General features: G+C 36.4%; 1 protein-coding gene across 1 annotated transcript; it reads left to right on the plus strand.

Moving 5' to 3' along the window:
• The first annotated feature begins 2,661 nt into the window (after positions 1 to 2,661).
• Positions 2,662 to 25,151, plus strand: rcor1 (REST corepressor 1). The gene is made up of 13 exons (XM_073869690.1): positions 2,662 to 3,297; positions 3,395 to 3,454; positions 3,996 to 4,076; positions 9,510 to 9,562; positions 11,095 to 11,256; positions 11,532 to 11,650; positions 11,785 to 11,861; positions 12,048 to 12,088; positions 18,455 to 18,658; positions 18,786 to 18,863; positions 18,988 to 19,045; positions 19,137 to 19,372; positions 23,607 to 25,151. The coding sequence occupies exons 1-13, from the start codon at positions 3,141 to 3,143 to the stop codon at positions 23,646 to 23,648; spliced, it is 1,368 nt and encodes a 455-aa protein (XP_073725791.1). The 5' UTR covers positions 2,662 to 3,140; the 3' UTR covers positions 23,649 to 25,151.
• The last annotated feature ends 2,391 nt before the right edge of the window (positions 25,152 to 27,542 follow it).

The following is a 27,542-nucleotide window of genomic DNA, read 5'->3' on the forward strand; positions in this document are numbered from 1 at the left end:
CTGCAGTAAACACTAAAGTATGCGACAGTAGCTACTTTTCATGCGGATTGTGAGTATGTTTGAATGAACTGTTAGTGCGCAAGAAATGAATAGTGAAGATAACTCCCACAGTCACGTTTGCCATCTAGTGGATAAGTTTCGTGATTACCGGTACATATTTAACTTTTTGCATTGCATTATTTGGTTTAGGAAAATCGTACAGTTCACTAGGCTTTATAAATTATTGGAGGCAAATAAACAATGTAAAAATAACCACCACATTAACCAGTATATGAAGTATTGAAGTAAAGGGATAGTTCACCCAAAAATGAAATTTTTTTCATCATTTACTCACTCTCATGTTGTTACAAACCTGTATAAATTTCTTTGTTCTGATGAACACAAATTAAGATATTTTGAGAAATGGTTGTAACCAAATCGTTCACGAGCCCCATTCACTTCCATAGTATTATTTTTTTCTACTATGGAAGTGAATGGGGCTCATGATTGGTTACAAACATTCCTCAAAATATGTTCCTTTGTGTTCATCAGAATAAAGAAATTTATACAGGTTTGTAACAACATTAAAGTCAGAAAATGATGACAGAATTTCATTTTTGGGTGAACTATCACATAAACAAATATGGAGGTTTCCAGGATAAGGTTTATCCCAAAATGCATGTTTAAGCTGCCTTCATTTAAAAAGCATCTTGCCCTGACACATCTTAACATATATCAGAAGTGCTATTGTTTTGTCTCAAGATGCACTTTTGTAAATTATGTTTGTATAAATTATTTAAATTAAGCTTGTTTCTGGATTAACCTAAAACCTGTCTGGAAAACTACCCCATAGATGCTCAAAATAAACCATCAGATGTAAACAATGTTTTGTGATATGTTATTAACATAAGCAGATTATTTTATTATTTTAGTGCTTATTTAGTTGGAGTTATAGGGGCTGGATTCGGGTATTAATGTTGAAATGTTAAAGGGATAGTTCACCCAAAAATGAAAATTCTGTCACTCACCCTCATGTTGTTACAAACCTGTATAAATTTCAAAGGAAGATATTTTGAGAAATGTTTGTAACCAAACCGATTGTTGACCCCATTCCATAGTAGGAAAAAAGAATACTGTGGAAGTGGGGCCCATGAATGGTTTGGTTACAAACATTTCTCAAAATATCTTCCTTTGTGTTCATCAGAATAAAGAAATTTATACAGGTTTGTAACAACATTAAAGTCAGAAAATGATGACAGAATTTCATTTTTGGCTGAACAAACACATAAACAAATATGGAGGTTTCCAGGATAAGGTTTATCCTAGGAATAAAATGCATGTTTGAGCTGCCTTCATTTAAAAAGCATCTTGCCCTGACATAGCTTAACATATATCAGAAGTGCTATTGTTTTGTCTCAAGATGCACTTTTGTAAATTATGTTTGTATAAATTATTTAAATTGTCTTAATATAACTAAAGCTTGTTCCTGGATTAACCTAAAACCTGTCTGGAAAACTGCCCCATAGATGCTCAAAATAAACCATCAGATGTAAACAATGTATTGTGATATGTTATTAACATAAGCAGATTATTTTATTATTTTAGTGCTTATTTAGTTGGAGTTATAGGGGCTGGATTCGGTTATTTATGTTGAAATGTTGAAGGGATAGTTCACCCAAAAATGAAAATTCTGTCATTGTTTACTCACCCTCATGTTGTTACAAACCTGTATCAATTTCAAAGGAAGATATTTTGAGAAATGTTTGTAACCAAACCGATTGTTGACCCCATTCACTTCCATAGTAGGAAAAAGAATACTGTGGAAGTAAATGGGGTCCACGAATGGTTTGTTTACAAACATTTCTCAAAATATCTTTTTTTGTGTTCATCAGAGAAAGAAATTTATACAGGTTTTTAATAACATGAGAGTAAATGATGGCAGAATTTTCATTTTTGGGTGAACTGTCCCTTTAACATTAATAACACTTTACAATAAGGTTATATACATGCATAAATAAAATGCATTAATGAATGCATTAGCTATGAGCAATGTAATTTTGCTTTAAAAGATGTATTAGTAAATGCTTAGAATAACATGAACTAAGATTATAATGCTTAATGCTGTATTGTTCAATGTTAATGCATAAATAATTTTAACAAATACATCCTTATTGTAAAGTGTTACCAATTATTCAGCTTTTCTTGCATTCACAATTTTACAAATTATATTTTGCAATAACATCAAATACACATTATAGCATAAGGTGCAAGATACCCAAATGCACAGCAATGCACAGTATTTCAACTAAATACCAAAAGCCAATGAAGCTCAGTAACACAATGTAAAACAGCTGATTTCATAGTCAAATCCCAAGAGCAAAATAATTACTGTATGCAAAAAGTTTATGTCTGATTCCACTAAGCAATGTAGCTGATGTGAGTTAAAATACATACAAAACATGTAAACATCAAAATAATAACTTTTATTTACATTATGCCTATTGATTTTTGTTTAATTAATTATATAACATTAATTATATTATATGCATCGTAACGTTTTTCTTCTTGTTGCCCTGGCAAAATCTCTTTGGTGATAAAGGCAGGGCTTTCACTGAACTAGTCCATCAGTTCCGAGTACGAGCTCGTGTAGCTGCTGCTAGTTTTCGCGATTTAATTTTATAGCAGGTTAATCTTTTTTACATCAACGCTGCTTTGGCCTAGAAATACAACAACGACCACCTTGTTTATTTTTTTGGAGAAGTTTCGTGTTTTAAAGAGGAACTGACGTTAGCTCTAGCTCAAGCAGGTCAATCGGAGAGAGAGAGAGAGAGAGAGAGAGAGAGAGAGAGAGAGAGAGAGAGAGAGAGAGAGAGAGAGATCCAGCTAACGCTACAGCAGCGCCCGCACTGCTAGCACTGCAGCCTTGTGTGCTTTTACATGTCTTTATAACCAAAGTCCACTTATTAACTCGGCATATTAAACTATAATGTGTCGGATGCACATTGTCGAGTCTACACAGCTTTATATTGTAAGTTTGGTGAGTTTGTATTAGTGCATGCCGGTGATATTTGTTAAGATCGGAGCAGTTGAGCTGAGTTAGCTTTAGCTATAGCGAGCAGCCTCCAAGTTCCTTCAAGCTCCCTTTGCGTTTCGCCGACGAGATGCCTGCGATGTTAGAGAAGGGCACCACGGAAATATCGGGTAAAAGAAGGGGCAGAAACTCTGTAAGTAATCCGACCAAAAGTTTAACTTCAAATGGGAACAGTAACAATTCATGGGAGGAAGGAAGTTCGGGTTCCTCAAGTGATGACGAGCATGGTAAGTCACGGTGGTAGCCTCGGTCCCTTTTCACAAGTTCATACACTTATACTGATCGTATGTGGTTCATCTCATTTGTACTTTTGTCACACTTAAGGTGCGGGTGGGATGCGAGTTGGACCACAGTATCAGGCGGTTGTTCCCGATTATGATCCAGGTTTGTTGAATTTCTGTGTTGGGAGCCTCATTGACAGAGTAGGGTGGACGGCGTAATAGCCTCAAACATTGTCCGTTGTTGGAATAGTTTGTCTGTACTTCATCTGCAGGAAGACTTAATGCAAATCTGGTGTCTAAAGTCTTTGTTTCATGTCCAACATGTGTGATAGAAAATGGTGTGTTATATTTATGTTTGATTAGGATTATCAAATGAAAACAATTAAAATATGAAGAAAACTTTGTAGCTCGTGACGTGACGCGACGCATGGAATAAATTGAGCACCTGATCTGTCTGTCCATGCTTGTACATAGTCGAGAGCTTTTTGTACTTGTTTTAGGGATCTAGTAAATATCTTTTATCATTAATGCTAATTTTATGTTATTAATTTAAATATTCATGTTACATTCATGTTACCTATTAGGACGATGTGGCGTCTCTGGCTGTAACACAAGGACTTGCATGCACAAAACCAAGTGTTTAAAACCAAAATGGAAAGCTGTGCTTCTGTTTTATGCGCTCATGTATTTTTATTTTTCATCAGAAGTAGCAAAGGCAAGCCATGAGAGAGAGAATCTGGGGATGTTGGTGTGGTTTCCGAATCAGAGCATCCCAGAAGCCAAATGTGAGTCTAAATATTAAACCAGTATGAACTGAATATTAAATATGACCATTGATTGCCATTTTACAATAGTAAACCGTTTATGGTCTTGTAAAAGTTAAATAAAAATGTAATTTTTATATTAAAGGGGACATTTTACAAATTTTTTAAAGATGTGAAATAAATCTTTGGTGTCCCAAGAGTACATATGTGAAGATCTAGCTTATATTAATTTTTTATTAATTATATTAATTAGGGCTGTCAATAGATTAAAAAAATTAATCTAGATTAATCGCATGATTTCATGAGTTAACTGCGATTAATCGCAAATTAATCGCACATTTTTATCCATTCTAAATTTACCCTAATTTAACACTTTTCAGGTTTTTAATATTCTAATCATACAGGTCCGTAGCCAGCCTATTGAAAGGGGGGGTTCTTTTTTTCAAAAAGTGGACCTTTTTTGCAGTTTTTTTTACTCCTCCTTTTGTATTTAATTATGAGCAGGGCCATACGCAGGATTTTATAAATGTTGAGGTCCATATATGTATTTTTCTAGGGCATGCACCCTAGGAAAAAAATATTTCTCTGCTCTACATATATGAATTTCAAAAAAACATCAGAAAACCAAAGAATCAAATAACACATGGTTTTGTGTATATAGATTTCAAACCATGTCAGTATGCAGAAGATTTGTGGTGGTCATTATAGGAATGCATTTTAATAATTATTTTACCATCCTGAGATAGGTCAGTAAAGTAAACATAGGCTTACTGAATATAGGATCATTTTAGTGAATTATCTAAAGGCCATCAATAATTAGTTTTTTAAATGAATTCAAAATATGCACACACTTATTATACACTTGATATGCTTAAATACAACATCAGTAATGCAGGAAACTAGAATTGTATAAATGGGTTGGCAGAGACTACTTTAGGGGGTCTTTATCCCATGAAAGAAAACTGTAATTATTAAAAAAAGCATAAATGAATGAATCTACGATTACTTCATGTTACCCCACATTAGATAAATATTCTTCTTGCCCTGCATGCATTATACTAACTGTGTAAAATGTAAACATAATGCAAGCCTTAATTTTAAATTTCTCACATCTGATTTAATGTCTGTTAATGAAGCAAAAGGCTTCTTGTTAACTGCAGTAACTTTCGTAAAAGTTGTTCAGAAAAATCAAAATTCCACGACAAACCTTAAACTACTTTTAATAGCAGAGCTCAACACTATAGGTTACAGTCAGGACCAGTGAGTGACTTTCTCTTCTTTTGTTGTTTAATTAACTTTAATGACTTCAACAGGTACTGTTTATTGTGCTTTAAGACCGAATGCAATAAAATGTTTAAGCCAAAAGATGAATATGGGCTCATTTAAACTCCGTGCACGTGCATTACCGGTGGATGAAGCGTTGTATCGCGCACGTGATGCGTCGCGTTTTCAAGTTCAAGCTTCGCAGCAGTTCAGTACAACAAAGTGAATCTAATCATACAGTAAAAAAGATATCTTATCGAATTAAAGAGTGGCGTTGAATTTTGTTAATAAACACGCTGAATAATGGGAAGTGAATTACTGGAGGGAGTTAAAGCAGCGCATTAAATTTGGACACCCATATGTGCTCCGCTGCAGTAATGTTTGTCACCTTGACAATCAGTGCGTTTCATGTTTCACATCATTAAACTGCTGTATAATAGTCAGCGTTTGATTACTTACATCTTTCTTGCACTTCCACTAACTGCGCATCTGACCCCTGTGTTGCACCTCTGTATGCCTGGTCTGATTTTATTGGTCATCTCGGAATAATTTTGACTTTATCTTACTTAATGGGATGCAGCTCAGACCAGTTGGCTTGTGACACCACACTACCGCGAGATCTATTTAAAAGCATACTGAGTCATTTACTATTGAATCGGTCTCGCGGTGCTAAGACGTCACATGCCAATCGGTCTGCGCAGCGCAGCCAGAAGTCAAGCGAGCGCTGAGCGTTGAGTCAAATAAAACGAGCATCAGAAAATGACAGAAATCATGCGTCCAGCTTCAATAATTTATCAAATTAATTTGAAACAGGAACCCAGAATATTTGTCACAAGCATTGATTTAAACAATGATGACAATAATCAAGCGAAAAAACAACTTAAATTCTGGACCTTTTGGCAGTGAGGGGGGGTTCGTTCGAACCACCCGAACCCCCCCTGCCTACGGGCTTGTCATATATACATATATAGATGCTTTATGCAAATGTATGTTAACAACAGCCTGTTTACATTTTAACAGAATCACCAGCCATTGTTTTGTATATGAATTTTCCTTTCAGAAGATTTTTCTTTCTCCATTTTTGTTTGCTGCTGCATCATTTGTGACCTGTGCTGGCAAGTTGAGTCGGAATTAGCAAATTTAAAAAAAAAAGTTGTTCATATTTTGACATTCTCTATTTAAACATAGAACAATGCATGATTTGTTGAAATATAACAAAATATTACAGAACTACACGTGTTTGAAGTTGAAAGAGTCAAATTACCACAAAAATGTCCACATCCATACATTATATTACCACATCAATACCTTAAAATCACTGGTAAAACTAATAGATTTAGCACACACAAAGCAAAAACATCATCAACTTTTTTTCCTTTTGTTTGATTGACATTGAGACAGACTGCTTAAAATCGAAGTGATCTAATATAATGTTACACATCAGATATTTTTACCCAACAGTTAACCAAACATTTTCTTAAAACATAACAGATTATAGAGCCTACCTGCGTGAATTCTTATCAAAACAGATATTTGTAAAACTGTAATTTTGTGTAGATGTCTATATATCTGGGTCGCGCACTCGCGCGTCTGTGTGCACGCGCTTCAGATATCAGTCAGTTAGCGTGAGGGGATCGCTTTTGAGTCTTTTCGCTCTTAATAACTCTTTAACATTAATCAGGGACCGAACTTTATCTCTCTTAATGACTATTTTAACATCAAGCAAGTCCTGCAGTCTATTTTCTAAGTCATGCATAAAAGCGAAACCAAAATGAATTGAGACGCATTTTTGTATTAGATTAAGCATTAGGAGGACGGTAACATTACACCTCTCAGACGTATAAATAAAGATCATATCAGATGTCCAACGAGCATTTAGAGCATTGGATTTGGTAGACAATTTGCTAAATGTTCTTATTTCTATGAAAACCTTTTACTCATTTAGAGAGAGTCACATTTGTCTGCGTCTCTGTTCATTCAACTATGGGCTGGACCAAGGGTCAAACAGAAATTGTGCGTTGCGTTAATCTCCGTTAATAAAATTAGTGGCGTTAAAATGAATTTGCGTTAACGCGTTATTAACGCGTTAATTTTGACAGCCCTAATATTAATATTACATGGATAATTTTTTATATCATGTTAAAATTGCCACTTTGTAGGTGTGAGCAAAAATGTGCCGTTTTGGGTGTGCCCTTTTAAATGCAAATGAGCTGATCTCTGCACTAAATGGCAGTGTCGTCATTCGATAGCGCAGATTAAAGGGCGGTATAGTCCCCTTCTGACATCACAATGGGAGCCAAATTTCAATATTTTTTTACATGCTTGCAGAGGATGGTTTACCCAAACTAAGTTACTGGGTTGATCTTTTTCACATTTTCTAGGTTGATAGAAGCACTGGGGCCCAATTATAGCACTTAAACATGGAAAAAGTCTGATTTTCATAATATGTCCTCTTTAAGATACTTTCTTTTGTCTCAGTGTAATGTGCAGACTAAGCAATCAACTTGTAGGTTGATCTCTTTAAAACCACTTTTTTTAACCTGTTTTTTAAAAGTTTTTAAGAATCCTATGCAAAAAAGTAGGGAAGCACCGATACACAATTTCTTTGTCCATTGAGAACCGATTTTATCGTTTGAAGTTGAGTCATGTTGCTGTTTGCTAATCGCTGCAATCTTTTCCCGGACCTCGCCCACCTGCCATACCATATGATCGGATACCATAAGATTGTTTTGAGGAGAGAAAATTTGCGTTTTTGAGGGCACATTCATTATTTTTAGTATAATGAAGCCCAGAGATAAGTAATTTGTAAAAAATACCACAATATTCCAAAACAAATAAAACATTTTTTTATTTCAATTTCATTGCAACTTTAATTTGAAACCATGATGATAATAATAGCTTTCGTCATGAAAGCCCGCTATCAGCCATATGTCTGACTACTGTTGATACAGGATAGTATCGTATCGGCACAACCTTAGTGCAAACTGTAATTCTGTTCCATTTTCCACCCCTTTTGATTGCCAGCACATAATCTGCCATGATCATTGGCTGTTTTGGTCCTGAAATATGAAAATTGCCTATTTTTTTGCTTGTATCTTTGGAAAACTTAAAATCATGAGGTTTTTCGTTTGTTTTAAATTGATTTCCAAAGCTCACCTTTTTGCCCATTTGTGCCTTGTTGGGCTTGACCCCGTAACTGTGCTTTCACACCGCCACCGGCGAGAGTGTCAAAATGGCCGGAAGTCATTAATTTCCAATGAGAGTCGGCAGCGAGCTCTGGCGAGCAGCGGCGCGTCATGTACGGTGTGAGCATCGAGGAGAGTTGAAATCAGTTCAACTTTATGGTAATGAGCTATGACGCAGTTCGGTTTTTCTTTGTTGAGAAGTGATTTAAATGTTTGTGGCTTGAAACAGACGGAATACTGACCGGCTTGTGCTGCCTCTATATGAAGAGCCCAATCTAAACTAAAAATTTCTTGCACTCCAAACCGTCCTGGTGGGTCACATGACTGAACATCGGCGGATATACTGGTGCATTCCTACAAGAAAATCATTATTTTAATTGTTATTTAAAGGTACAGTGTGTAAATTTTAGCGGCATCTAGTGGTGAGGTTGCGAATTGCAACCAACGACTCAGTCCACTGCTCACCCCTCGCTTTTGAAACACATAGAGAAGCTACGGTAGCCACCACCGGACAAAAATGTCATCGTCGGAGACAACTTAGTAAAAAATGTCCGTTAAGGGCTTCTGAAGAAAAATGGCGGCACAAAATGGCGGCTTCCATGTAAGGGGACCCTTTGTGTATGTAGATTAAATCGACTCATTCTGAGGTAATAAACACATAAGGTTCATTATGAAAGGTCTTTATACACCCCTGATAATATAGTTTTGTATATTATTTTGCATTTCTGTCAAGAGATCCTTCTAAAAATTACACACTGCACCTTTAAACAGTTTTCTAACTTATGATCAGATCTCTCCAAAAGGAACTTTCCACCCTCCAATCCCTCTACAGTTATTTTTAATAACTGTCCAGTACAAATGTCATAAAACTATTTAGTCAAACATGATTGGTTCATGGTATTTACATAAATAAATTGCATTAGCTTTAGATATTTTTACAATCCTTTTAGTATAAACTTTAGAGTTTGAATTGTGTTTTGAAGATTGCCATGTTTTTTTGTTACAGTGGATGAATACATTGCAATAGCCAAAGAAAAACATGGGTACAATATGGAACAGGTAAAGTAAATGTTTGAAGTATTGAAGTTATATTTGTTTAATGGTTTTAGGTAGGGGTGTGACGCGATACTTAATCTAGGAGACGAGACACGAGATTAGTTTCACGAGACGAGACGAGATTTTTACATTTTTTAAGAAATCCCCAATTTAGCAATAACCTTTAAAATTACATAATAATGACGATGCAATAATCATTTGTTCAAATTAAGTATCAAAACAAGTAAACAGTAATAAGTAGCCTTTGTAATAAAAAAACAGCATTATGTATTATAACAAATGCCTGCAGGGGGCGCTAACGGACCGACTTTTGTTACTATCTAAACTTTAGCCGCTTACTTTTAACCAAACAACGTTTAAATCCATTTAAATCTTTAATATTTGTCCAATTCGTTACAACACAAATGATATAGCCACTTTTATTCTAGATCAAGAACATGCAAAGATAAAATCATGTTAACTCTTAGTGAGGGTTTAATCTGCTAAGACACTTCTGACACTGATCAACATACAATCGCAATGCGTAAACGAACATTATTGTAAGCCCAAGTTTTAGGTGTTTTTCTACAGAGAAACAACATTTAAAGTTGCCTCATTCATTTTAAACATGTGCCCTATTATAATTTCAGGGCTCGCAAAATCGCTAGCCCAATGTCCTGGGGCTATTGTGCCTTGCAGGCTGGCTAGCAAAATCCATCTTCGCCCTGCCCGTTGAGCTATCTTGACTTATAGGGAGAAAAAATCTATTTAAATGCTTATGCATTCTCTCACAGATTTGGCAAGCAGAACTGATTTGTCTTTGACGATCTTGATCTGTTGTGGAAAATTTTCTCCAACGTCGTCCTGTCAGTCATTACTATCCTCACGTAAAAAATAAAATCTCCCGCAGAAAGCTTTAAAGTGATATATAGATTGCATGTGCAGTAAAGAGAATTACAAAAAAGGCTACAGTATGCAGAACTCGCTCTTAAAGCGACAGTAGCCCCTATTTTTGTGATCTGAAAAATGATCCAATCTGTAACTGGAAAAGCATTGTATGACCCATTGAACCACTATTAAATGTTGAGTATATCCAGTGTGGAGATGAGCAGGAACAGTTGGCTTGCATGGAAATCCAGATTTTTTGGACAACAGCATCAAAAACAACAAAAAGAATATCAGAGCAAACATTGCCGAGTGGCATTTTCTTATGTGTGACTTCAGTTAATATTTCAGATTGTAAATCTGAAGTGTATAGATATTGTGTATGATTGTAAATTTATTATTTTATGTGTTATTTGTGTTTTGATAGATGTTTTGACATTTTATAGCCCAAAGAGCTACCAGGGATATTGGGATTTTGAAAGTTTGCAAGCCCTGAATTTCCATGATAAATTGCAGTATTTATTGCAATAATAGTTAGCTGTCACATATAATCAAAATTTCACAGCATCAAACATAACTTGTAATTTTCTTAACTCTATTTTATTTATTTACTTTAGAAGTCAAATTCTGCTGAACGTGGGTCTTACACTGGGCCTTTCTGTGTTTAACAGGCATTGGGCATGCTGTTTTGGCACAAGCACAATGTTGAAAAGTCTTTGGCAGATCTTCCCAACTTCACCCCGTTTCCAGATGAGTGGACGGTGGAGGACAAGGTGCTGTTTGAACAAGGTTTCAGCTTTCACGGAAAGACGTTTCACCGCATCCAGCAGATGGTGAGTAAGACAAAAAAAAAACACTCTTGCCATTAAAACAAAACACTACGTGATGACTTCACATTTAAGTGACAGCACAAACGTAGCTTTTTGGAGAACCGTCACTGGTGAATATGAAGACCAAATGGGTTCTGTCAAGTTTTGAATCCAGACGCTTTGTACGGCCTTTAACTAAATCTGTGTCAGCTTTGATCATGAATAATGATGATCGTTATGGCATGTCCTATTTTTTATTGCTTGTGTTTTTAATTTGCAAGCTGTTTTCTTCTTACCAGCTTCCAGACAAGTCAATTGCAAGCCTGGTTAGATTCTATTACTCGTGGAAGAAAACGCGCAGTAAAACCAGCGTGATGGACAGGCATGCACGCAAACAGAAGAGAGAAAGAGAGGAAAGGTTAGGAGTTGGCATAAATATATTTCACAATCATCTCTTACTGTGTTATTTTTGCTGTTAAAAATATTGATCAAAGATTAGTTGTGATGTATTTTTAGAATACAAGTGAAATATGATGTGTCTTTATCTGCTAGTGATGAAGAGGGAGAGGAAAACACTTGCATTTCTCCAGGCGCTGCTGAATGTGAGCCAAATAAAGAAGAAAAGAAAGAGGGAATATAAACTGACATGTGTGTTCAGAAAAATAATTCTTCCAGTTTTGTAGTCAGTTTTGGTTTCATGTTATTTTGAAGGATTAGTTTTCAGATTTGATAAGGATTAGTCATTTAGGTAAACTGAAATGTTTTTTTCAACACACGTTGTGTATCTTTAGCCAACATTCATGTTTGTTTTTTCTAGGGAACATCTGGACTCCTGGAACCAGCAGTTGTGCAGAAGGTACAGTAAGAGTTTTTTAGTATTACTAAGTCAGTAAACTTTCTTAAATAGGCTTTATGCCCAGCTGCACTACTTCCTGAACTTTAGCCAGCTCCTTGTTTCCTGTCTGCCATTATTGGACAAACTGATTAATCCAGGTGTGTCTGATTATTGTTGTTGTGACTACTGAGGTCAGGCACACCTTGATTTATCAGTTTGTCCAATAATGGCAGACAGGAAACAAGGAGCTGGCTGAAGTTCAGGAAGTAGTGCAGCTGGGCATAAAGCCTATTAAAGGAATATTCCATTTTCTTAAAAGAAAAATCCAGATAATTTACTCACCACCATGTCATCCAAAATGTTGATGTCTTTCTTTGTTCAGTCGAGAGGAAGTTGTGTTTTTTGGGGGGGACATTGCAGGATTTTTCTCATTTTAATGGACATTAATGGAGCCCAGCATTTGATACTTGGCTCAACACTTGGCAGTTTTTTTTAGCGGAGTTTCGGGGGACTCTGAACGATCTCAGGCGAGGCGTGGGTGTCTTGTCTAGCGAAGCGATTGTCATTTTTGACAAGAAAAAAAAAAGCTCTTTTAAACCACAACCTTTCGTCAAGGTCCGGTCCAGTGCGACCTAACGTAAATGCGTAGTGACGTAGGGAGGTCACGTGTTACATATATAAAATGCAAATTTGCGGACCATTCTAAACAATAAACTGACACAAAGGCATAAATTAGTATCAGTTGACATACAACAACGTAGGAACGGTCTTCTTTCAACACATTTGTAAACACTGGGGCGGTTAATAGTGGATTTAAATGTCTGTGTGTAATATTTGCGACCCAGTCTGTGAAAACCCAGCTGAACTCATTTTTTGTGATTTTACAGTTTTTTTTTACATAAAATCATCCCACATAATGTAAAGAACATTCTGTGAATATATAACCTTAAAAGTATTTTCGCATATGTAGCTGCTCAAGCCATTGATAACTTGCACTAGTTTTCTGCCTTGTTTTAGCAACAGTAGTTATGTGAATTGTATAACCGTACAAACATTCCCCCCTGGTTCCTAGGGGTCATGGAATTTCTGGAATATCACAGAATTTTGAAAGGCCTATTCCAGACATTGAAAGTCAGGGAATTTTTTGTCCAAGTCATGAAATATCAGGGATTTTGTTTGTCGCTTAAAATTTTAATTTGCATTTACCTAAATGTAATTCGCTTGTTAAAGGAAAACACCACCATTTTTCAATATTTTACCATGTTCTTACCTCAGCTCGGACAAATTAATACATGCCTATCTTTTTTCAATGCGTGTACTTTTATTCTTTGTACAGCGCGTTGTGAATGTGTTAGCATTTAGCCTAGCTCCATTCATTCCTATGGCTCCAAACAGGAATGAATTTAGAAGCCACCAAACACTTCCATGTTTTTCCTATTTAAAGACTGTTACACGAGTAGTGACACGAGTAAGTATAGTGGCACAAAATAAAACTTTTGTTTGGAGCCATAGGAATGAATAGGGCTAGGCTAAATGCTAACATATTCAAGAAGTGCTGTACAAAGATTAAAAGTGCACGCATTGAAAAAAGATAGGTATGGATTAATTTGTCTAAGTTGAGGTAGGAACATATTCAAATATTGAAAAACGGTGGTGTTTTCCTTTAAGTTGTGACAAGGAATGCCATTTCCAGGTCCAAGCCTCCACTGATTTCAAGTGAGACAACAATTTATTGGCATTGTTTATTAATTTAATTCATTTAAAGGTGGAGTGTGTAATTTTTAGAAGGATCTCTTGACAGAAATGCAATGTAATATACAAAACAACATTTTCATGGGTGTATAAAGACCTTTTTATAATGAATCGTTATGTTTTTATTACCTTAGAATGAGACGTTTTTGTCTACATGCACGAGGGTCCCCTTACGTGGAAGTCGCCATTTTGTGCCACCACGTTTCTACAGAAGCCCTTTAACAGACAAAATTTTTTGTCTCTGACGATGACGTGTTTTTTTCCGGTAGCGGCTACTGTAGCTTCTCTATGCATTTCAGAAGCGAGGGGTGAGCAGTGGGCTGAGCCATTAGTTGCAATTTGCAACCTCACCACTAGATGCCGCTAAAGTTTACACACTGCACCTTTAAGCAAAATAATTTATAAACTCGTGGTGTACACTATATTATCAAGCTCATTGCATCTCAGACATAGGTCATGAAAATTCAGCTTTTTAGTCAGTAAAGGTCAGGAAATTTGGCTTAAGCTAGGGCCACATATCAGATTTTCAAAATGCGAGTAGAGGTCGACCGATTTATCGGCCGGCCGATTAATTGGCAGATTTTTGGCATATTTAAAAAACGGCTTTGGCCGATTTTGCTGCAAAATTAGGCTGATTAATAGGCAGGCGCATCTGCGGGCACCTAAGCGTTGATGCAAAGATTAGGCTCATTTCATGTGTTTAATGAGTGATGACGATCTTTGTTTGCGTGACAGAGAGAGCTTAATGAGTGATGACGATCTTTGTTTCCGTGACAGAGAGAGCAGAGCCGCGCGCACGCTTTCTGTCTTTAAACTGTCTCCCTTCTTTTATTACTCAAAACAAAACTGGAAATGTTTTTCATGTTGTTACAGTAACACTTTGTTTACAGTTTTGCACTGCTCAGCCTGGATTACAACACAGGGCGTCCGATTCGCGAACTGACTCCTTTGAAAGGATTCGTTTGAATGAACGGTTGAAACAACAGATCTGTCCCAACACTAAACTCACAAGACGTCACTGTCAGCACAATCAGTCACTTATAGAGCCTCAGAAATTAGAATGTAAATGTGTTTAGAAAGATTTGCCCTAAATAACTATGTTAACTTTATGATGAATAAATAATTTATCAGGTCTACCAAAGCAATAAAAGCCATGGTAAAAAACTGATCAAAGATGATGACAGCAGAGTGTCAGGTAATATCTGTGTCTGATAAACGCATGGTGCAGAGCAGGTTGTAAAACTCTTCAGAAAGACCAGTCATAATTTTTTTAAATACTTTGACTTAAATAGTAACATTTTTACATTTAAAATATCTGCTAATGATGGGAACATTTTGATTATTATGTACATATAGAAAATCGGCCAAACACATCGGCCATCGGCTGCCCTGATTGCTAAATATCGGCATCGGCCAGAGAAAAAGCCATATCGGTCGACCTCTAAATGTGAGAGACCACAAACATGATAAAAAAATCGAGCATTTAACGCGTTTGTTGCTATAGTATGTGGAGTGCCGCTATGTGGTCATGACAGCACACCACGCACCATCAGATTAACTTCACAAACAACATGAGTCTCAGCTGAGAACACAGGAAGTCTCTGAAGATCTCGCCAAACATGACTTCACTGTAAACAAACATGGTGAACAACAGACATAATTAGTGCTGTGACGGATCGCAGTTGATCCGTGATCTTTACGGATCACGACCCGCTGTATGCCTCGCATGCGATTTGCGGATTAATATGCAAATTTAAATGGGGAAAGTTTATCATTTGCAGGTGTTTCTAAGGCAAATATAAACATTCAAGTGATTTAAAAAAATTAAACCCCAAATGCGCTAAAGTGAGCAGATTTCTGTACGCACATGCGGTTAAATGTGTCCGGTCCAGCACCAGTCAGACGTAATTCCCTTCAAAGATCAGAACTCTTGATGTGTAAACTTTAGAGAGAGTCACGCTGTGTCTCTTACTGTAGTCCATTATCATACATTTGCTGAATAGAGTGAAGTTTTTATGTGTAGCGAATGTTTATGCTGCATCTTCTTCCTGAAGCGCTGTTTGGAATTCGACCTCCGCCTGTGTGTGTGCACACGTTTAAGTGCTCTCAGTAGTGCAAATAGGGAGAGACGCGTTTCACAAAGTAAGCCAACATAAATCTTCCTATTCTTGACAGGGCACATACACACCAAATGATCTTCACAGTATTCTTTTTCTAATAAAAACATTTGTTTATGTGTAAAGTGTTTGTATAGATTAGAAGCAGAAACCAGTCTGTGCTTCTCTTAAAGAGACAGTAACCTCAATTAACCTACTTAAGTCTGTGTCATTAATGTTAATCAAACAACCCAAGACAAAGAGAAAATCACTTCTGTGGCTCTAAAAATAAATAATCATATTTAATTCGTACAATAAAGACAGTGTTATTATTCATTTAATTCAATTTCTGTACCTAATGCTAATTTGAGACCTTACTTAATGTGTAACTTTGGTTTTTTATGGATGTTTGTAATTTCTTTATTTGTTATTAGATTTTTCGACCCTTTTTTTGCTGATCCGAAAAATGATCCGATCCGTGCCTCAAAAACCGTAATGTGATCCGAACCATGAGTTTTGTGATCCGTAACAGCCCTAGACATAATGAAATAGGAATAATGTAATGAACTGCTATTTTACATCTCTTATGTCCATCTCATTTTGGACTGTGCCTGGTGCGCCATGTAGTTGTTATGGTTTTATCTTTCATCAGCTCACTTTCTGATTGGGTGTCGTTTCGTTTCACGTGACAATTCATAGCGTGTGTGTGTGCGTGTTTGTCCTTGGGGATTCCCCCACACAACAAGATTTCTGATCGTAAATATTCAACATGATTTGCGGTCGGAGCGGCCCTGACGTGCTTCCGAACAGAGACAGGCGCTCTTAACACACCGGGCACCACAGAAAAACTGTTAGATAATCGGGACTTTACCTAGGATTGACGTAAAGGGGGAAATTGGCCCAAATTCAGCCCGGTTATCTTGTGGTGTGTACCCAGCTTTAGAGTTTGAACCCTGTGTACTTCACATTTGTGACCTTGCCAATGAAAACCCAGCTAAAGTAATTTTTGGGGATTTTATACAGTTATCCTATATAATGTAAAACACATTCTGTGAAAATATAACCTTGACATCTTTGGCCCTATAAACCTGGAGTATTGTCCTTTTTTATGTGTAAGTAAACGTATGCGCATAGTCTTAGTTTATAGTTTAGGGCTGTTTTCGACTAAGGATTTTCAAAGTCAAATCTGATTCATTAGATTTTGCCATAGTCGATTATAGGGATGCATATCAATTAATCGCGATTAATCTATAGCAGAATAAAAGTTTTTGTTTACATCATATATGTGTGTGAACTGTGTATAATAATTATGTATATATAAATATGCACACATGCATGTATAATTTTAAGAAAAAAATATATTTATATATTAAGTATTTATATTTATATATAATATAAATTATACATAAATATACAAATGTATATACACATGTAAACATTGCTTAAATATATACATGCATGTGTGTGCATTTAACTATACAAAGTTATTATACACAGTACACACACATATATGATGTAAACAAAAACTTTTATTCTGCTATAGATTAATCGCGATTAATTGATATGCATCCCTAGTCGATTAATATTCAAACCTTTTTTTTTTTTTAGATAGCAGCTACGGCTGTCGGTGAAGGAATTTAAATACAGAACAAAGCAGTGTCTAAAAGAAATTTAAAAATTCATCGAAATTCGTAGTCGAATCAGACCTTTCCGAATCGAATCGTTGAATCCTCGACTATAAGAAGTCACCCCTATTATAGTTTATTTGAATCGTACGTCTACACAGACATTTGACGAATGTGCATTGCGACAAAATGCAATGCATCTGCTGGGCTACAAACTACATTTTCTTGTACATGCATGCGCAACTTATGCATACAAAGTACGCATGGTTACAGAAATCTTGTGGTGCGTGGAAAATAAGCTCATTTTCCAGCTCCCCTAGTTAAACAACTGATTTTTACCTTTTTGGAATCCATTCGGCCGATTCCTGGGTCTGGCGGTAACAACTTTAGCATCGCTTGGCATAATCCATTAAATCTGATTAGACCATTAGCATCGCGCTTAAAAATGAGTTTCGATATATTACGCAGTGGCCCAAAATAGCCCCCTTGGTAACTTTTAATATCAGGGGACTATTTTCGTGCACTGCGTAATATCACTATGCCTGCTGCAGCCAAAGTCCTTGATTGTTACGCCGAAGTGAGAGTATAGTTCCTAGCCATATCGGCTTAGAAGATTGCAACTTTAAATTTTCTGTAGGTCTTAGTACACGATGTAACTACAGAAGAGTCAAGTTTTAAATAGGAAAAATATCGAAACTCTTTGGTTATTTTTGAGTGAGATGCTAATGGTCTAATCAGATTCAATGGATTGTGCTAAGCTATGCTAAAAGTGGTACCACCAGACCCGGAGATCAGCCGAATGGATCCCAAAACGGCAAAAATCAAATGTTTAACTCCGGAGGAGCCGGAAAATGAGCATACTTTCAAAAAAAGTGGCATCAATGTTTACTCCCTGTCTGTTTCCACTGTTTCAGCCAGCAAACCCTGCAGAAAAATCAATCCATGTTAAGAAGGAGCCACAGGGACCAGCTGGCAGAAACCTTCACAGGGCGAAAAAGAAACCTCCCAAAGGCATGCACTTACATTCTGGTGATGTGACTGCGATGTCCAGCAGCGGTCCTACTGCAGTTAGCCTTCTCAGACAGCTTGATATGGAGCTTGTTACCATAAAACGACAGGTAGGCATTTAGATTACTTATCAGCTTTTGTCTCCGAGTTAAACTTGAGTACTTGAATATATAAATCTGACAGAAAGCAATGCAATTGAGAAGTACATAACCCTAACTTTTTTATTTTTTATTATAGATTCAGAGCATTAAACAGCACAATAGTGCCCTCCGAGATAAACTGGATACAGGTGTGGATGAATATAAGCCATCTGAGGTAAAAAAAAAAAATATTCACATTATCAGAATTCCTTTCTACCAAACACATTTTAGAGATGATCATCATTTTTTGTGCCCTGATTAATTGCAAAGGCATACAAACATGCTTTGATACCCCACAGGTTAACCAGAAGTTTAATACCCGCTGGACCACAGAAGAACAGCTCCTTGCAGTACAAGGTATTTTTTATATAAAAAAAATAAAAGTAGTACTTTACCTGTAACTTTGATAATCAATTAATTCGGTACAATTTTACGTTGCCTTTCTCAGCCATAAGGAAGTATGGGCGAGACTTCCAAGCCATTTCCGACGTGATCGGGAACAAGTCTGTAGTTCAGGTGAAAAACTTCTTTGTGAATTATCGCCGTCGTTTCAACCTGGATGAGGTGCTGCAGGAGTGGGAGGCTGAGCACGGAGTGGAGGAGCAAAAGGGGCTGGATGAGGAGAAGATGGAGGTGTCATCTGAGGAGGGCACCACACCTGGATCTACAGAAAACCAGACAGAGGTCAGTAGCTTTGGAAGTCATTTTGTTAACGGACTGTTACTAGGGCTGGATTAAATATGTCAAAAAGCTATTGTTATAATAATAACAATATTATTGGTAAATTATCTCTCTTGTATTTTTTTTGTTTGAAAGTCTGGAAACATAGCTTGAATATTTTTATGATATTATTGTACCGTTTTATTTCTTGCATTTTATATTTTGAATCTACTTGGTTTTGGTTGAATTTAGGGCTGCAGCTATCGATTCTTTTTGTAATCGATTAATCTAGCACTGAATCGATCGGTTAAAGGAATAGTCTACTCATTTTCAATATTAAAATATGTTATTACCTTAACTAAGAACTGTTGAATCATCCCTCTATCATCTGTGTGCGTGCACGTAAGCACTGGAGCGCGCTGCGACACTTCGATAGCATTTAGCTTAGCCCCATTCATTCAATGGTACCAATCAGAGATAAAGTTAGAAGTGACCAAACACATCAACGTTTTTCCTATTTAAGACGAGTAGTTATACGAGCAAGTTTGGTGGTACAAAATAAAACGTAACGCTTTTCTAAGCGGATTTAAAAGAGGAACTATATTTTATGGCGTAATAGCACTTTTGGGAGTACTTCGACTCGCCTGAAAAGTCCGCTCCCCTTCTCCCTCTCATAATGGGAGAGGGAGGGTGTTACCACGCCGAGTCGAAGTCCGCTCCCCTTCTCACTCTCATAATGGGAGAGGGAGGGTGTTACCACGCCGAGTCGAAGTACTCTCAAAAGTGCTATTACGCCATAAAATATAGTTCCTCTTTTAAATCCGCTTAGAAAAGCGTTACGTTTTATTTTGTACCACCAAACTTGCTCGTATAACTACTCGTCTTAAATAGGAAAAACGTTGATGTGTTTGGTCACTTCTAACTTTATCTCTGATTGGTACCATTGAATGAATGGGGCTAAGCTAAATGCTATCGAAGCGTCGCAGCGCGCTCCAGCGCTTACGTGCACGCACACAGATGATAGAGGGATGTATCAACAATTCTTAGTTAAGGCAACAACACATTTTAATATTGAAAATGAGTAGACTATTCCTTTAATCGAGTTATCGGATAAAAATTTTGTGTGTTTTTAAACAACCAAAACAAATAATGCATAACGAAAATGACGTGGCTGTAAAGTGTTCAAGCATTTGGCTTTTATTTCTAAAAAAAACAGAGGTATTGGCATTTGGCTCCAAAAAATAAGCCTATTTATTTCAATTTTTACCCATTAAGTGTTTATAAGTGCCAGTGCCAACAATTAAGCACTTTAATTTATTAATATGCACAACAGGTTTCATGCTGTAATCTAGTCCTGACATCAAAGTAAATATCTGGTTTATGTACATTTCTACACCTGCAGCATTTACCATTACGCTACTAACAAATAATATATCATTTCTGGGTTTACTATGGTAACAACCTGTGTGTGTTTGCGCACGTGCACCTGTGTTTGTGTGTGTGTGCACGCGTTCTGTGCATGAGGAAGAGTGACACCCCAGTCAGACATTCAGCTGCTTCATTGCATTTTGGTACGGCAGAAATACATGGTTTGCATCACTTGCATTGCGGTGCATTTTAGGTTAAGAATCCGTTCGAAAAATCACAACATCACGCCTGCTTTATACAGTGAATACATGCAGCTGAAATTATTGTTGCATGGCTACATAAAAGTTTAAGCATATGTGATGCATTGCGCGATCGGTCTGACTCGCGTGAGAGAGACGAGGGTGCATGTGTGTGTGTGAAGGGGTTATTTTTTAAGCTATACTCTCTTGCAATTGAACGTGAATACGTTTGCTACTTAAAACATCAAAGCTAAACATCATATCTAGTCAAACCGCATAACGACATCGCTACAAATACAGTATGGGATTAAAATCAGCGAAAGCTATGTTACCTTGTTTCATCGACGCTTGGTGAAACAGCAGTGGATGTTTTCGGTTCAGGTGCTGAATGTAATGTTATGATAAGAATGTAATGATCCCAACCTTTAGACATTCTCTGCCGTTTATGGACATCTCCGCCACCGCGCCAACTATATTTAAAATGTATCACGCGCTATAGAGACAGAGCGCAGTTATGCAAATTTGAAAACCACACCCACCGGGGGGAAAGCAATCCAACCGTTTCCATTGACTTTGTATTGCGAGAAGCCGCCTCCTTGTCATTTCTGGCTTATAACAAAAAACTGAATAATGCCTAAAAGCTGCTGTGTGACAATATGTACAGCTAACAAGCCAAAGAACCCAGAAATAAGTTTTTATAAGCTGTCGAGCCGTAAAACCCAGTCTTTAAGGAGAATAAAGTGGATCGCCGACTACGTTTCCCCCTAGTGGACGCAGTTCTACTAATATGAGTACTATGAAAAGTTGCCTGTATCCATTTTTGTGTCTTTAAACGCTCGTTTTTTGGGGTCTACAGCTTATAAAAACGTATTTACAGATTAAACTTAAAAACAGAATAATACCTAAAAGCTGCTTTGTGACAAGGTGTACATCTAACACGCCAAAAAAAAAAAAAAAATACGTTTTTGTAAGCTGTCGACTTCAAAGTAGGAGCGTTTGGACACGGAAATGGAAACGGGCAACTTTTCATAGTACTTCTATTAGTAAACTGCGTCCAATAGGGGGAAACGTAGTCAGCGATCCACTTTATTCTCCTTAAAGGCTGGGTTTTACGGCTCGACAGCTTATAAAAACTTATTTCTGGGTTCTTTGGCTTGTTGGCTGTACATATTGTCACACAGCAGCTTTTAGGCATTATTCAGTTTTTTGTTATAAGCCAGAAATGACAAGGAGGCGGCTTCTTGCAATACAAAGTCAAAGGAGACGGTTGGATTGCTTTCCCCCCGGTGGGCGTGGTTTTCAGGTTATGACGCGCTGCGCTCTGTCTCTATAATGTGCTTCCTGAACATTGAACAACAGTCCGTGTGAATCAGATCTCGGCGCGTGTAGTGCGCGTCATAGGAATTTAACGATGCTAAATTCTGCCTCGAGGAATTTTTTGGATTGAGTTAGCTTCAAAGCAGCTTTACATAAAAAAGGGGAAATTACTAAATATGTGACCCTGGACCACAAAACATAAGGGTTATAAGGGCCATTTTTTTTAATTGATATTTATACATAATTAGAATAATAAAACTTTCCATTGATGTATGGCTTGTTAGGATAAGATCATATTTGGCAACTATTTAAAAATCTGTAATCTGAGGGTGCAAAAAAACTCCCTATTGAGAAAATGACCTTTAAAGGGACATTCCACTTTTTTTTAAATATGCTCATTTTCCAGCTTCCCTAGGGTTAAACATTTGATTCTTACTGTTTTGGAATCCATTCAGCTGATCTCTGGGTCTGGCGCTACCACTTTTAGCATACTTAGCACAATCCATTGAATCTGATTAGACCATTAGCATAGCACTAAAAATAACCAAAGAGTTTGGATATTTTTCCTATTTAAAACTTGACTCTTCTAAATATAATAAACATTAATGGCATTAATCAAAACACTTACTTTGTCATATTAACAACACTGTCATTGCTACTGTCATACTTGGGACGTCGTCGCTAAACTTTTTTGAAAGCGATCAGCTGTAAAATGTTTTGGTCCTGCTCAGTTTTCGTTGACTTCGTGTCAAATAATGGAACGTTTTTCATAAGATCCCCTGGGGTCAATGTGTTAGCATGACAGAAGCTTGATGCTGTCGTGTGAGAACAAGCAACAGCCGACATTTTTCCTTTGTCCGAGTGACTCTATTGCGTTAATTATTAGATTTTGATGGCTTACGTTTCTTCCCCGCCACAGAAAGCCACCACTGGTTTATCAATGCCATCAAAAATGTTGTTTGTTTGTTGATCATGAAGTACAAAGTAGATGAAGAAAACTAGGTTTCTGTGTGTATTCAAAGCGCGGCCATTGTTGTTTACAACGCTTGGAATGGTGCGCTGCGATTGGTTGAGTGGATTTATTGCATTCTGTAAAGGAGGAGGACTGGCGTTTGTCGCAGTTTGGAAAAAATAGAATATCGGATTTTGCGTAAAATGTAGAATTGAGTTTTGAATACTGACCTGATACAACCTGATTTTTTTATTTATTTTAAAATAGCGTTTATTGCATTTTGGAACCAAACTCTTCATATATTACATCATTTAGTTTTATGAATCACATACGAAGTAAAATGTCTATGTTTTAAAAAAAATCTTCTCATTGTTTTGTTCAGGAACCAACGTCGATGGAGACACAAACCCCTTCAGCTTCCTGAGTTTATAAGCAGCATTGAGATGAGCTACGTTCTGTTGAGTGCAGCTTCGCATATAAGAGGCATTAAGGCTTCAAAAGCTTCAAGTGTAGCCTCTTGATAACGGATATTCCTCCTTTCTCTATCAACTTCCTCCACCCCGCTGAACCCCAGGACTATCACGGGTGTCCCCGCACAGGAGCGCAAACTTCACTTCTACTATTAAGATACCGGGACCGTCTTGTTCGTTTACGGTCACTGCCACACAAGAAGAGACGCTGTCTGGTCTTTACCAGTCTGGTACTCCAACAATCATGTTCTCCACATATGGTAATTGGTCTGTCACTGGGGAACAACAACCCCTTTACACCTATCCCAAAGTTTAGAGACTCAGAATTGTGGTTTTGATCTGAAGGAGCTTATTTGATGGTGTCACTTGATTATCATTGTATTTTTCTTTCTATTTCCATAGGACTTGGCTTTAGTCAAGCATCTCTTTCCAGTTACCTTTTTGTTACTATAGTGTATAACCTGGTTTGTTCTATACAGTAGAATGGGTGGGAGGGGGCATTTTAGGTGAACTCTTCGATTATGTTAAACTATTTATTTACATAAAAATTGAATTATGAATTATGAGAGCTGCATTGTATCAAAATGAATTGAAATGTCAGTGTAGATTGTAATTTTATATCAATTTTAATATTATTCTCAAGTAAATATAATGGTTTGCAGCTCTTATATTGTTGGTTTAGTACTAGGTCATAATATATTATTATTATGTTTTATCATGAACCCTTTAGTTGTTGAATTACATCTTATCTCAAAAGGTTTCTTGACACCAGAGACAAGTAGTAGTACCGAAGTGAAAATAGCTTTTTTATATATATATTTTTGCTTGGAATTTTACGAATTTATTTTAAACTATTTTGCATGCATTGACATTTCTTGTGCCAAGGTCAAGCTGTTCCCCCCTTTAAGGGGTGTCTAAAATATAGGGATTGCCATATGTAGGTAGAAATGTAAAGGTATGGGAGCACATCTGATTTTCTACTATTCCATGCTTGTAGCGATCCATACATCTTAAGTTATTATGGTGTTTGGAGATGAAAGGTTCCTGTTGCTTATCTATTGTATGTCATTTTAAATCGAATAAGTTATTTAAATTACATGCACATCTCGCCTGTTTCGACCAATTTTTTTCCCTCTATAACTGTAATGGTACCATACATGTGTGAACTCCTTTTGAACTTATTACGTGTGCTGATAACGTGAATGCTTGGGGTTAAATCGTGTGTCTGCGTGTGTGGGTGTGATTTAATGTGGCTGTAGACTTCACCTGTATATGTAATAGGTTTACGCCACATTAGTCATAATAAACTTAAGGGATTTATACTGTCAAATGCATTGTTTTTTTATCTGTATGCATCACATTTTATTATATTCTGTCTATTAATCATAAATAACAGCTTATGATTTGAAATGAGATGCTTGAAATTTACCCTTAAATAAAAAGGCCACTTTAAGGTTTGCATTGTGACATTTTACTTATACACATTTGGCATATGCTTTTATCCAAAGTGACTGTGAGTACGTTTAAAGGCAGGGTGCATGATCTCTGAAAGCCAATGTTGATATTTGAAATCACCTAAAGAAACACACCCCTACCCCAATAGAATCTGGACCTTCTTTTAATAGACCCGCCCCACACATACGCAACCCAGGCAATGATATTGGTTAGTAGACACGCCCCTTACTGCTGATTGGCTACAAGTGTGTTTTGGTACTCGGCCTGACTCCCTTTTCCAAAGTGTTTTTTCAAAAATCATGCACCCCGCCTTTAAGGTATGCATATGCATCTGTATGTGCATTACCTGGGACTTGAACCCACAGTTAAACTCTTGCTTTACTAATTGAGCTACAATGTTACTTTTTCATCTATACTTTAAATACCAAAAAGAAATTGTATTTGTCAAAACTGTAGGGAAAAATTATGACTGCAAATGCTGCCCTTACACCGAATGGGTAACATTTCTGTTCTCAGAACATTGTGTAAAAAGTGTCTACATTAATTTAACAGTTCGCTGTAAAAAGGCTCCATTTTTGTCAAATCACATATTTTTATGTTACTTTAACTTAACAAATTGAACAATTTCAACTTGTTCTTATAAGTTATGTCAACTTTTTAAAGTCAAAATTTAAAATAGTGGGTTGAATTGACTTGCAAAACCAAGTTGTTTTAACTTCATGGTACAGTTTTTACAGTGTACATTTAAAGGAGCATCTCACCCGTAGAAACATTCATCTTTATTGAAAGTGTGTCATATTTGTAGTCAAAATGTAACACACATTTTGAATTTGGTGCCTATTTGACAGAGAAAGGGGTGTTTGTAGTCTCCCCCCTTAACAAAGATATTGGACTTCCTGCTTTCAGTGATGCAAAATGATGATTTTTACATCATTGAAAGAAGGAAGTGCAACACTGAAATCTGTATTTCTCCTGTCTCAGCGGAAACTGAGGAAATGATGCACGACCATTTAAAAACATGACTGGGTTTCTAATTATACAAAGCTCAATGCAAATGGGTGAAGTGTCCCTTTAAGTTATTAATAAGTAGGCCTAGTAAAAAACTACCTAGAACACTGAAAAAATACCATGTATTACGGTATATGTCCTTGCTCTCTATCTCTAATTGACATTTAAATATAAAGCATAAAATCCTTTAGATTTTTTTCTTTTTTGTTTGGCTTTATATCCCATCTTTGCTTTATATATTTTTTAGCATTAAAACAATCGTAATATTTTAGTCGCATCCCAAGGATTTCACTCAGTCCTGTTACTCCAGCACGTTCCCCTCTCTGAAAAACTAGGAATATTTCACAAGACGCTTTATAACATGAAGTTGCAACATAAACTTTCGCTTTTTTGTATATTTTAACTATTGTAGACTTTGAGGGTCAATCTTAATGTATGATCCTGTTATCTATATTATTTCTTTGATATTGTCTGTTTATTTTAAAAAATAATATATTTTCTGAAGACCACTAGAATTTGCACAGGGTCTTTGTGCTATAAAAACATATTCCACAGAGTTATATGTATTTGCTAGATCTATACAAAAAAGTCCTGTTACTTTCAGTCCTTATAAAAGGCGTTTCCTTTAAGAAACCGTGTTAAAAAATTAGTTAAAATAAACTATACTAGTCAGCATTTGAAGTGGATCAAAAGTTTTCAGTATTTTAACAATTGACTTAAAACTTTCAACAATATCCGTTATTGTCTTAGGACATTTAATAATGTCAAATTCAAAATAATTAAAAATACCCATTTATAATACTATAGTAAAATACAGTATTTGTGTTATTAGATTTAGTGTTGAAAAATGATTAAAAATGTATTTGATTTTATTAAAAGAAAAACGTGTCCAAACAGGGATTTCTGGACATCGCAACGAACAGACAATTCAAGAAACATTTTATGACTTTTACAGTGTCACTTTAGATATGAGAATGCAGTGTGAATCACACATGACATTGAATGATCCTAAATGTGTGGGCCGATGATCGACATTTATGTGTTGTAATGAGGGAAATTGCATCACAAACGCCAACCAAATAAAAACATACAGGTAAACAGAAGTCAAAAATAAACATACAAAAAGATTTATAGCAACATTTCGACCTTAAAATAATGTCTCTAAAATTATTTTAGTGGTAGAACAACTCTTAAATCGACTTTTTCCATTCATCGGTTCTGTCAACAAATTCACGTGTATTTAATGCGCGGGCCCTTTAAATGAGGAATTGATTTTGATTGGCTGTCAACGTTTATTCAAATATCAGCTGGAAAATCGCTCTGAACGTGATCGCAGTAAAACTATTAAGTGTTTGTAAAATCATAGAAATAAATATAGTCGTGTT

This window comes from Misgurnus anguillicaudatus, chromosome 7, assembly GCF_027580225.2.
Source record: "Misgurnus anguillicaudatus chromosome 7, ASM2758022v2, whole genome shotgun sequence".
NCBI classification, from domain to species: Eukaryota; Metazoa; Chordata; class Actinopteri; order Cypriniformes; family Cobitidae; genus Misgurnus; species Misgurnus anguillicaudatus.

Bases quoted from the DNA above. Each gene is read 5' to 3' on its own strand.
- rcor1 (XM_073869690.1), top strand. From the start codon at position 3,141: ATGCCTGCGATGTTAGAGAAGGGCACCACGGAAATATCGGGTAAAAGA. The intron at 11,651-11,784 runs GTTAGGAGTTGG...TTTATCTGCTAG, and splicing joins AAGAGAGAAAGAGAGGAAAG to TGATGAAGAGGGAGAGGAAA. The intron at 18,864-18,987 runs GTAAAAAAAAAA...GATACCCCACAG, and splicing joins ATGAATATAAGCCATCTGAG to GTTAACCAGAAGTTTAATAC.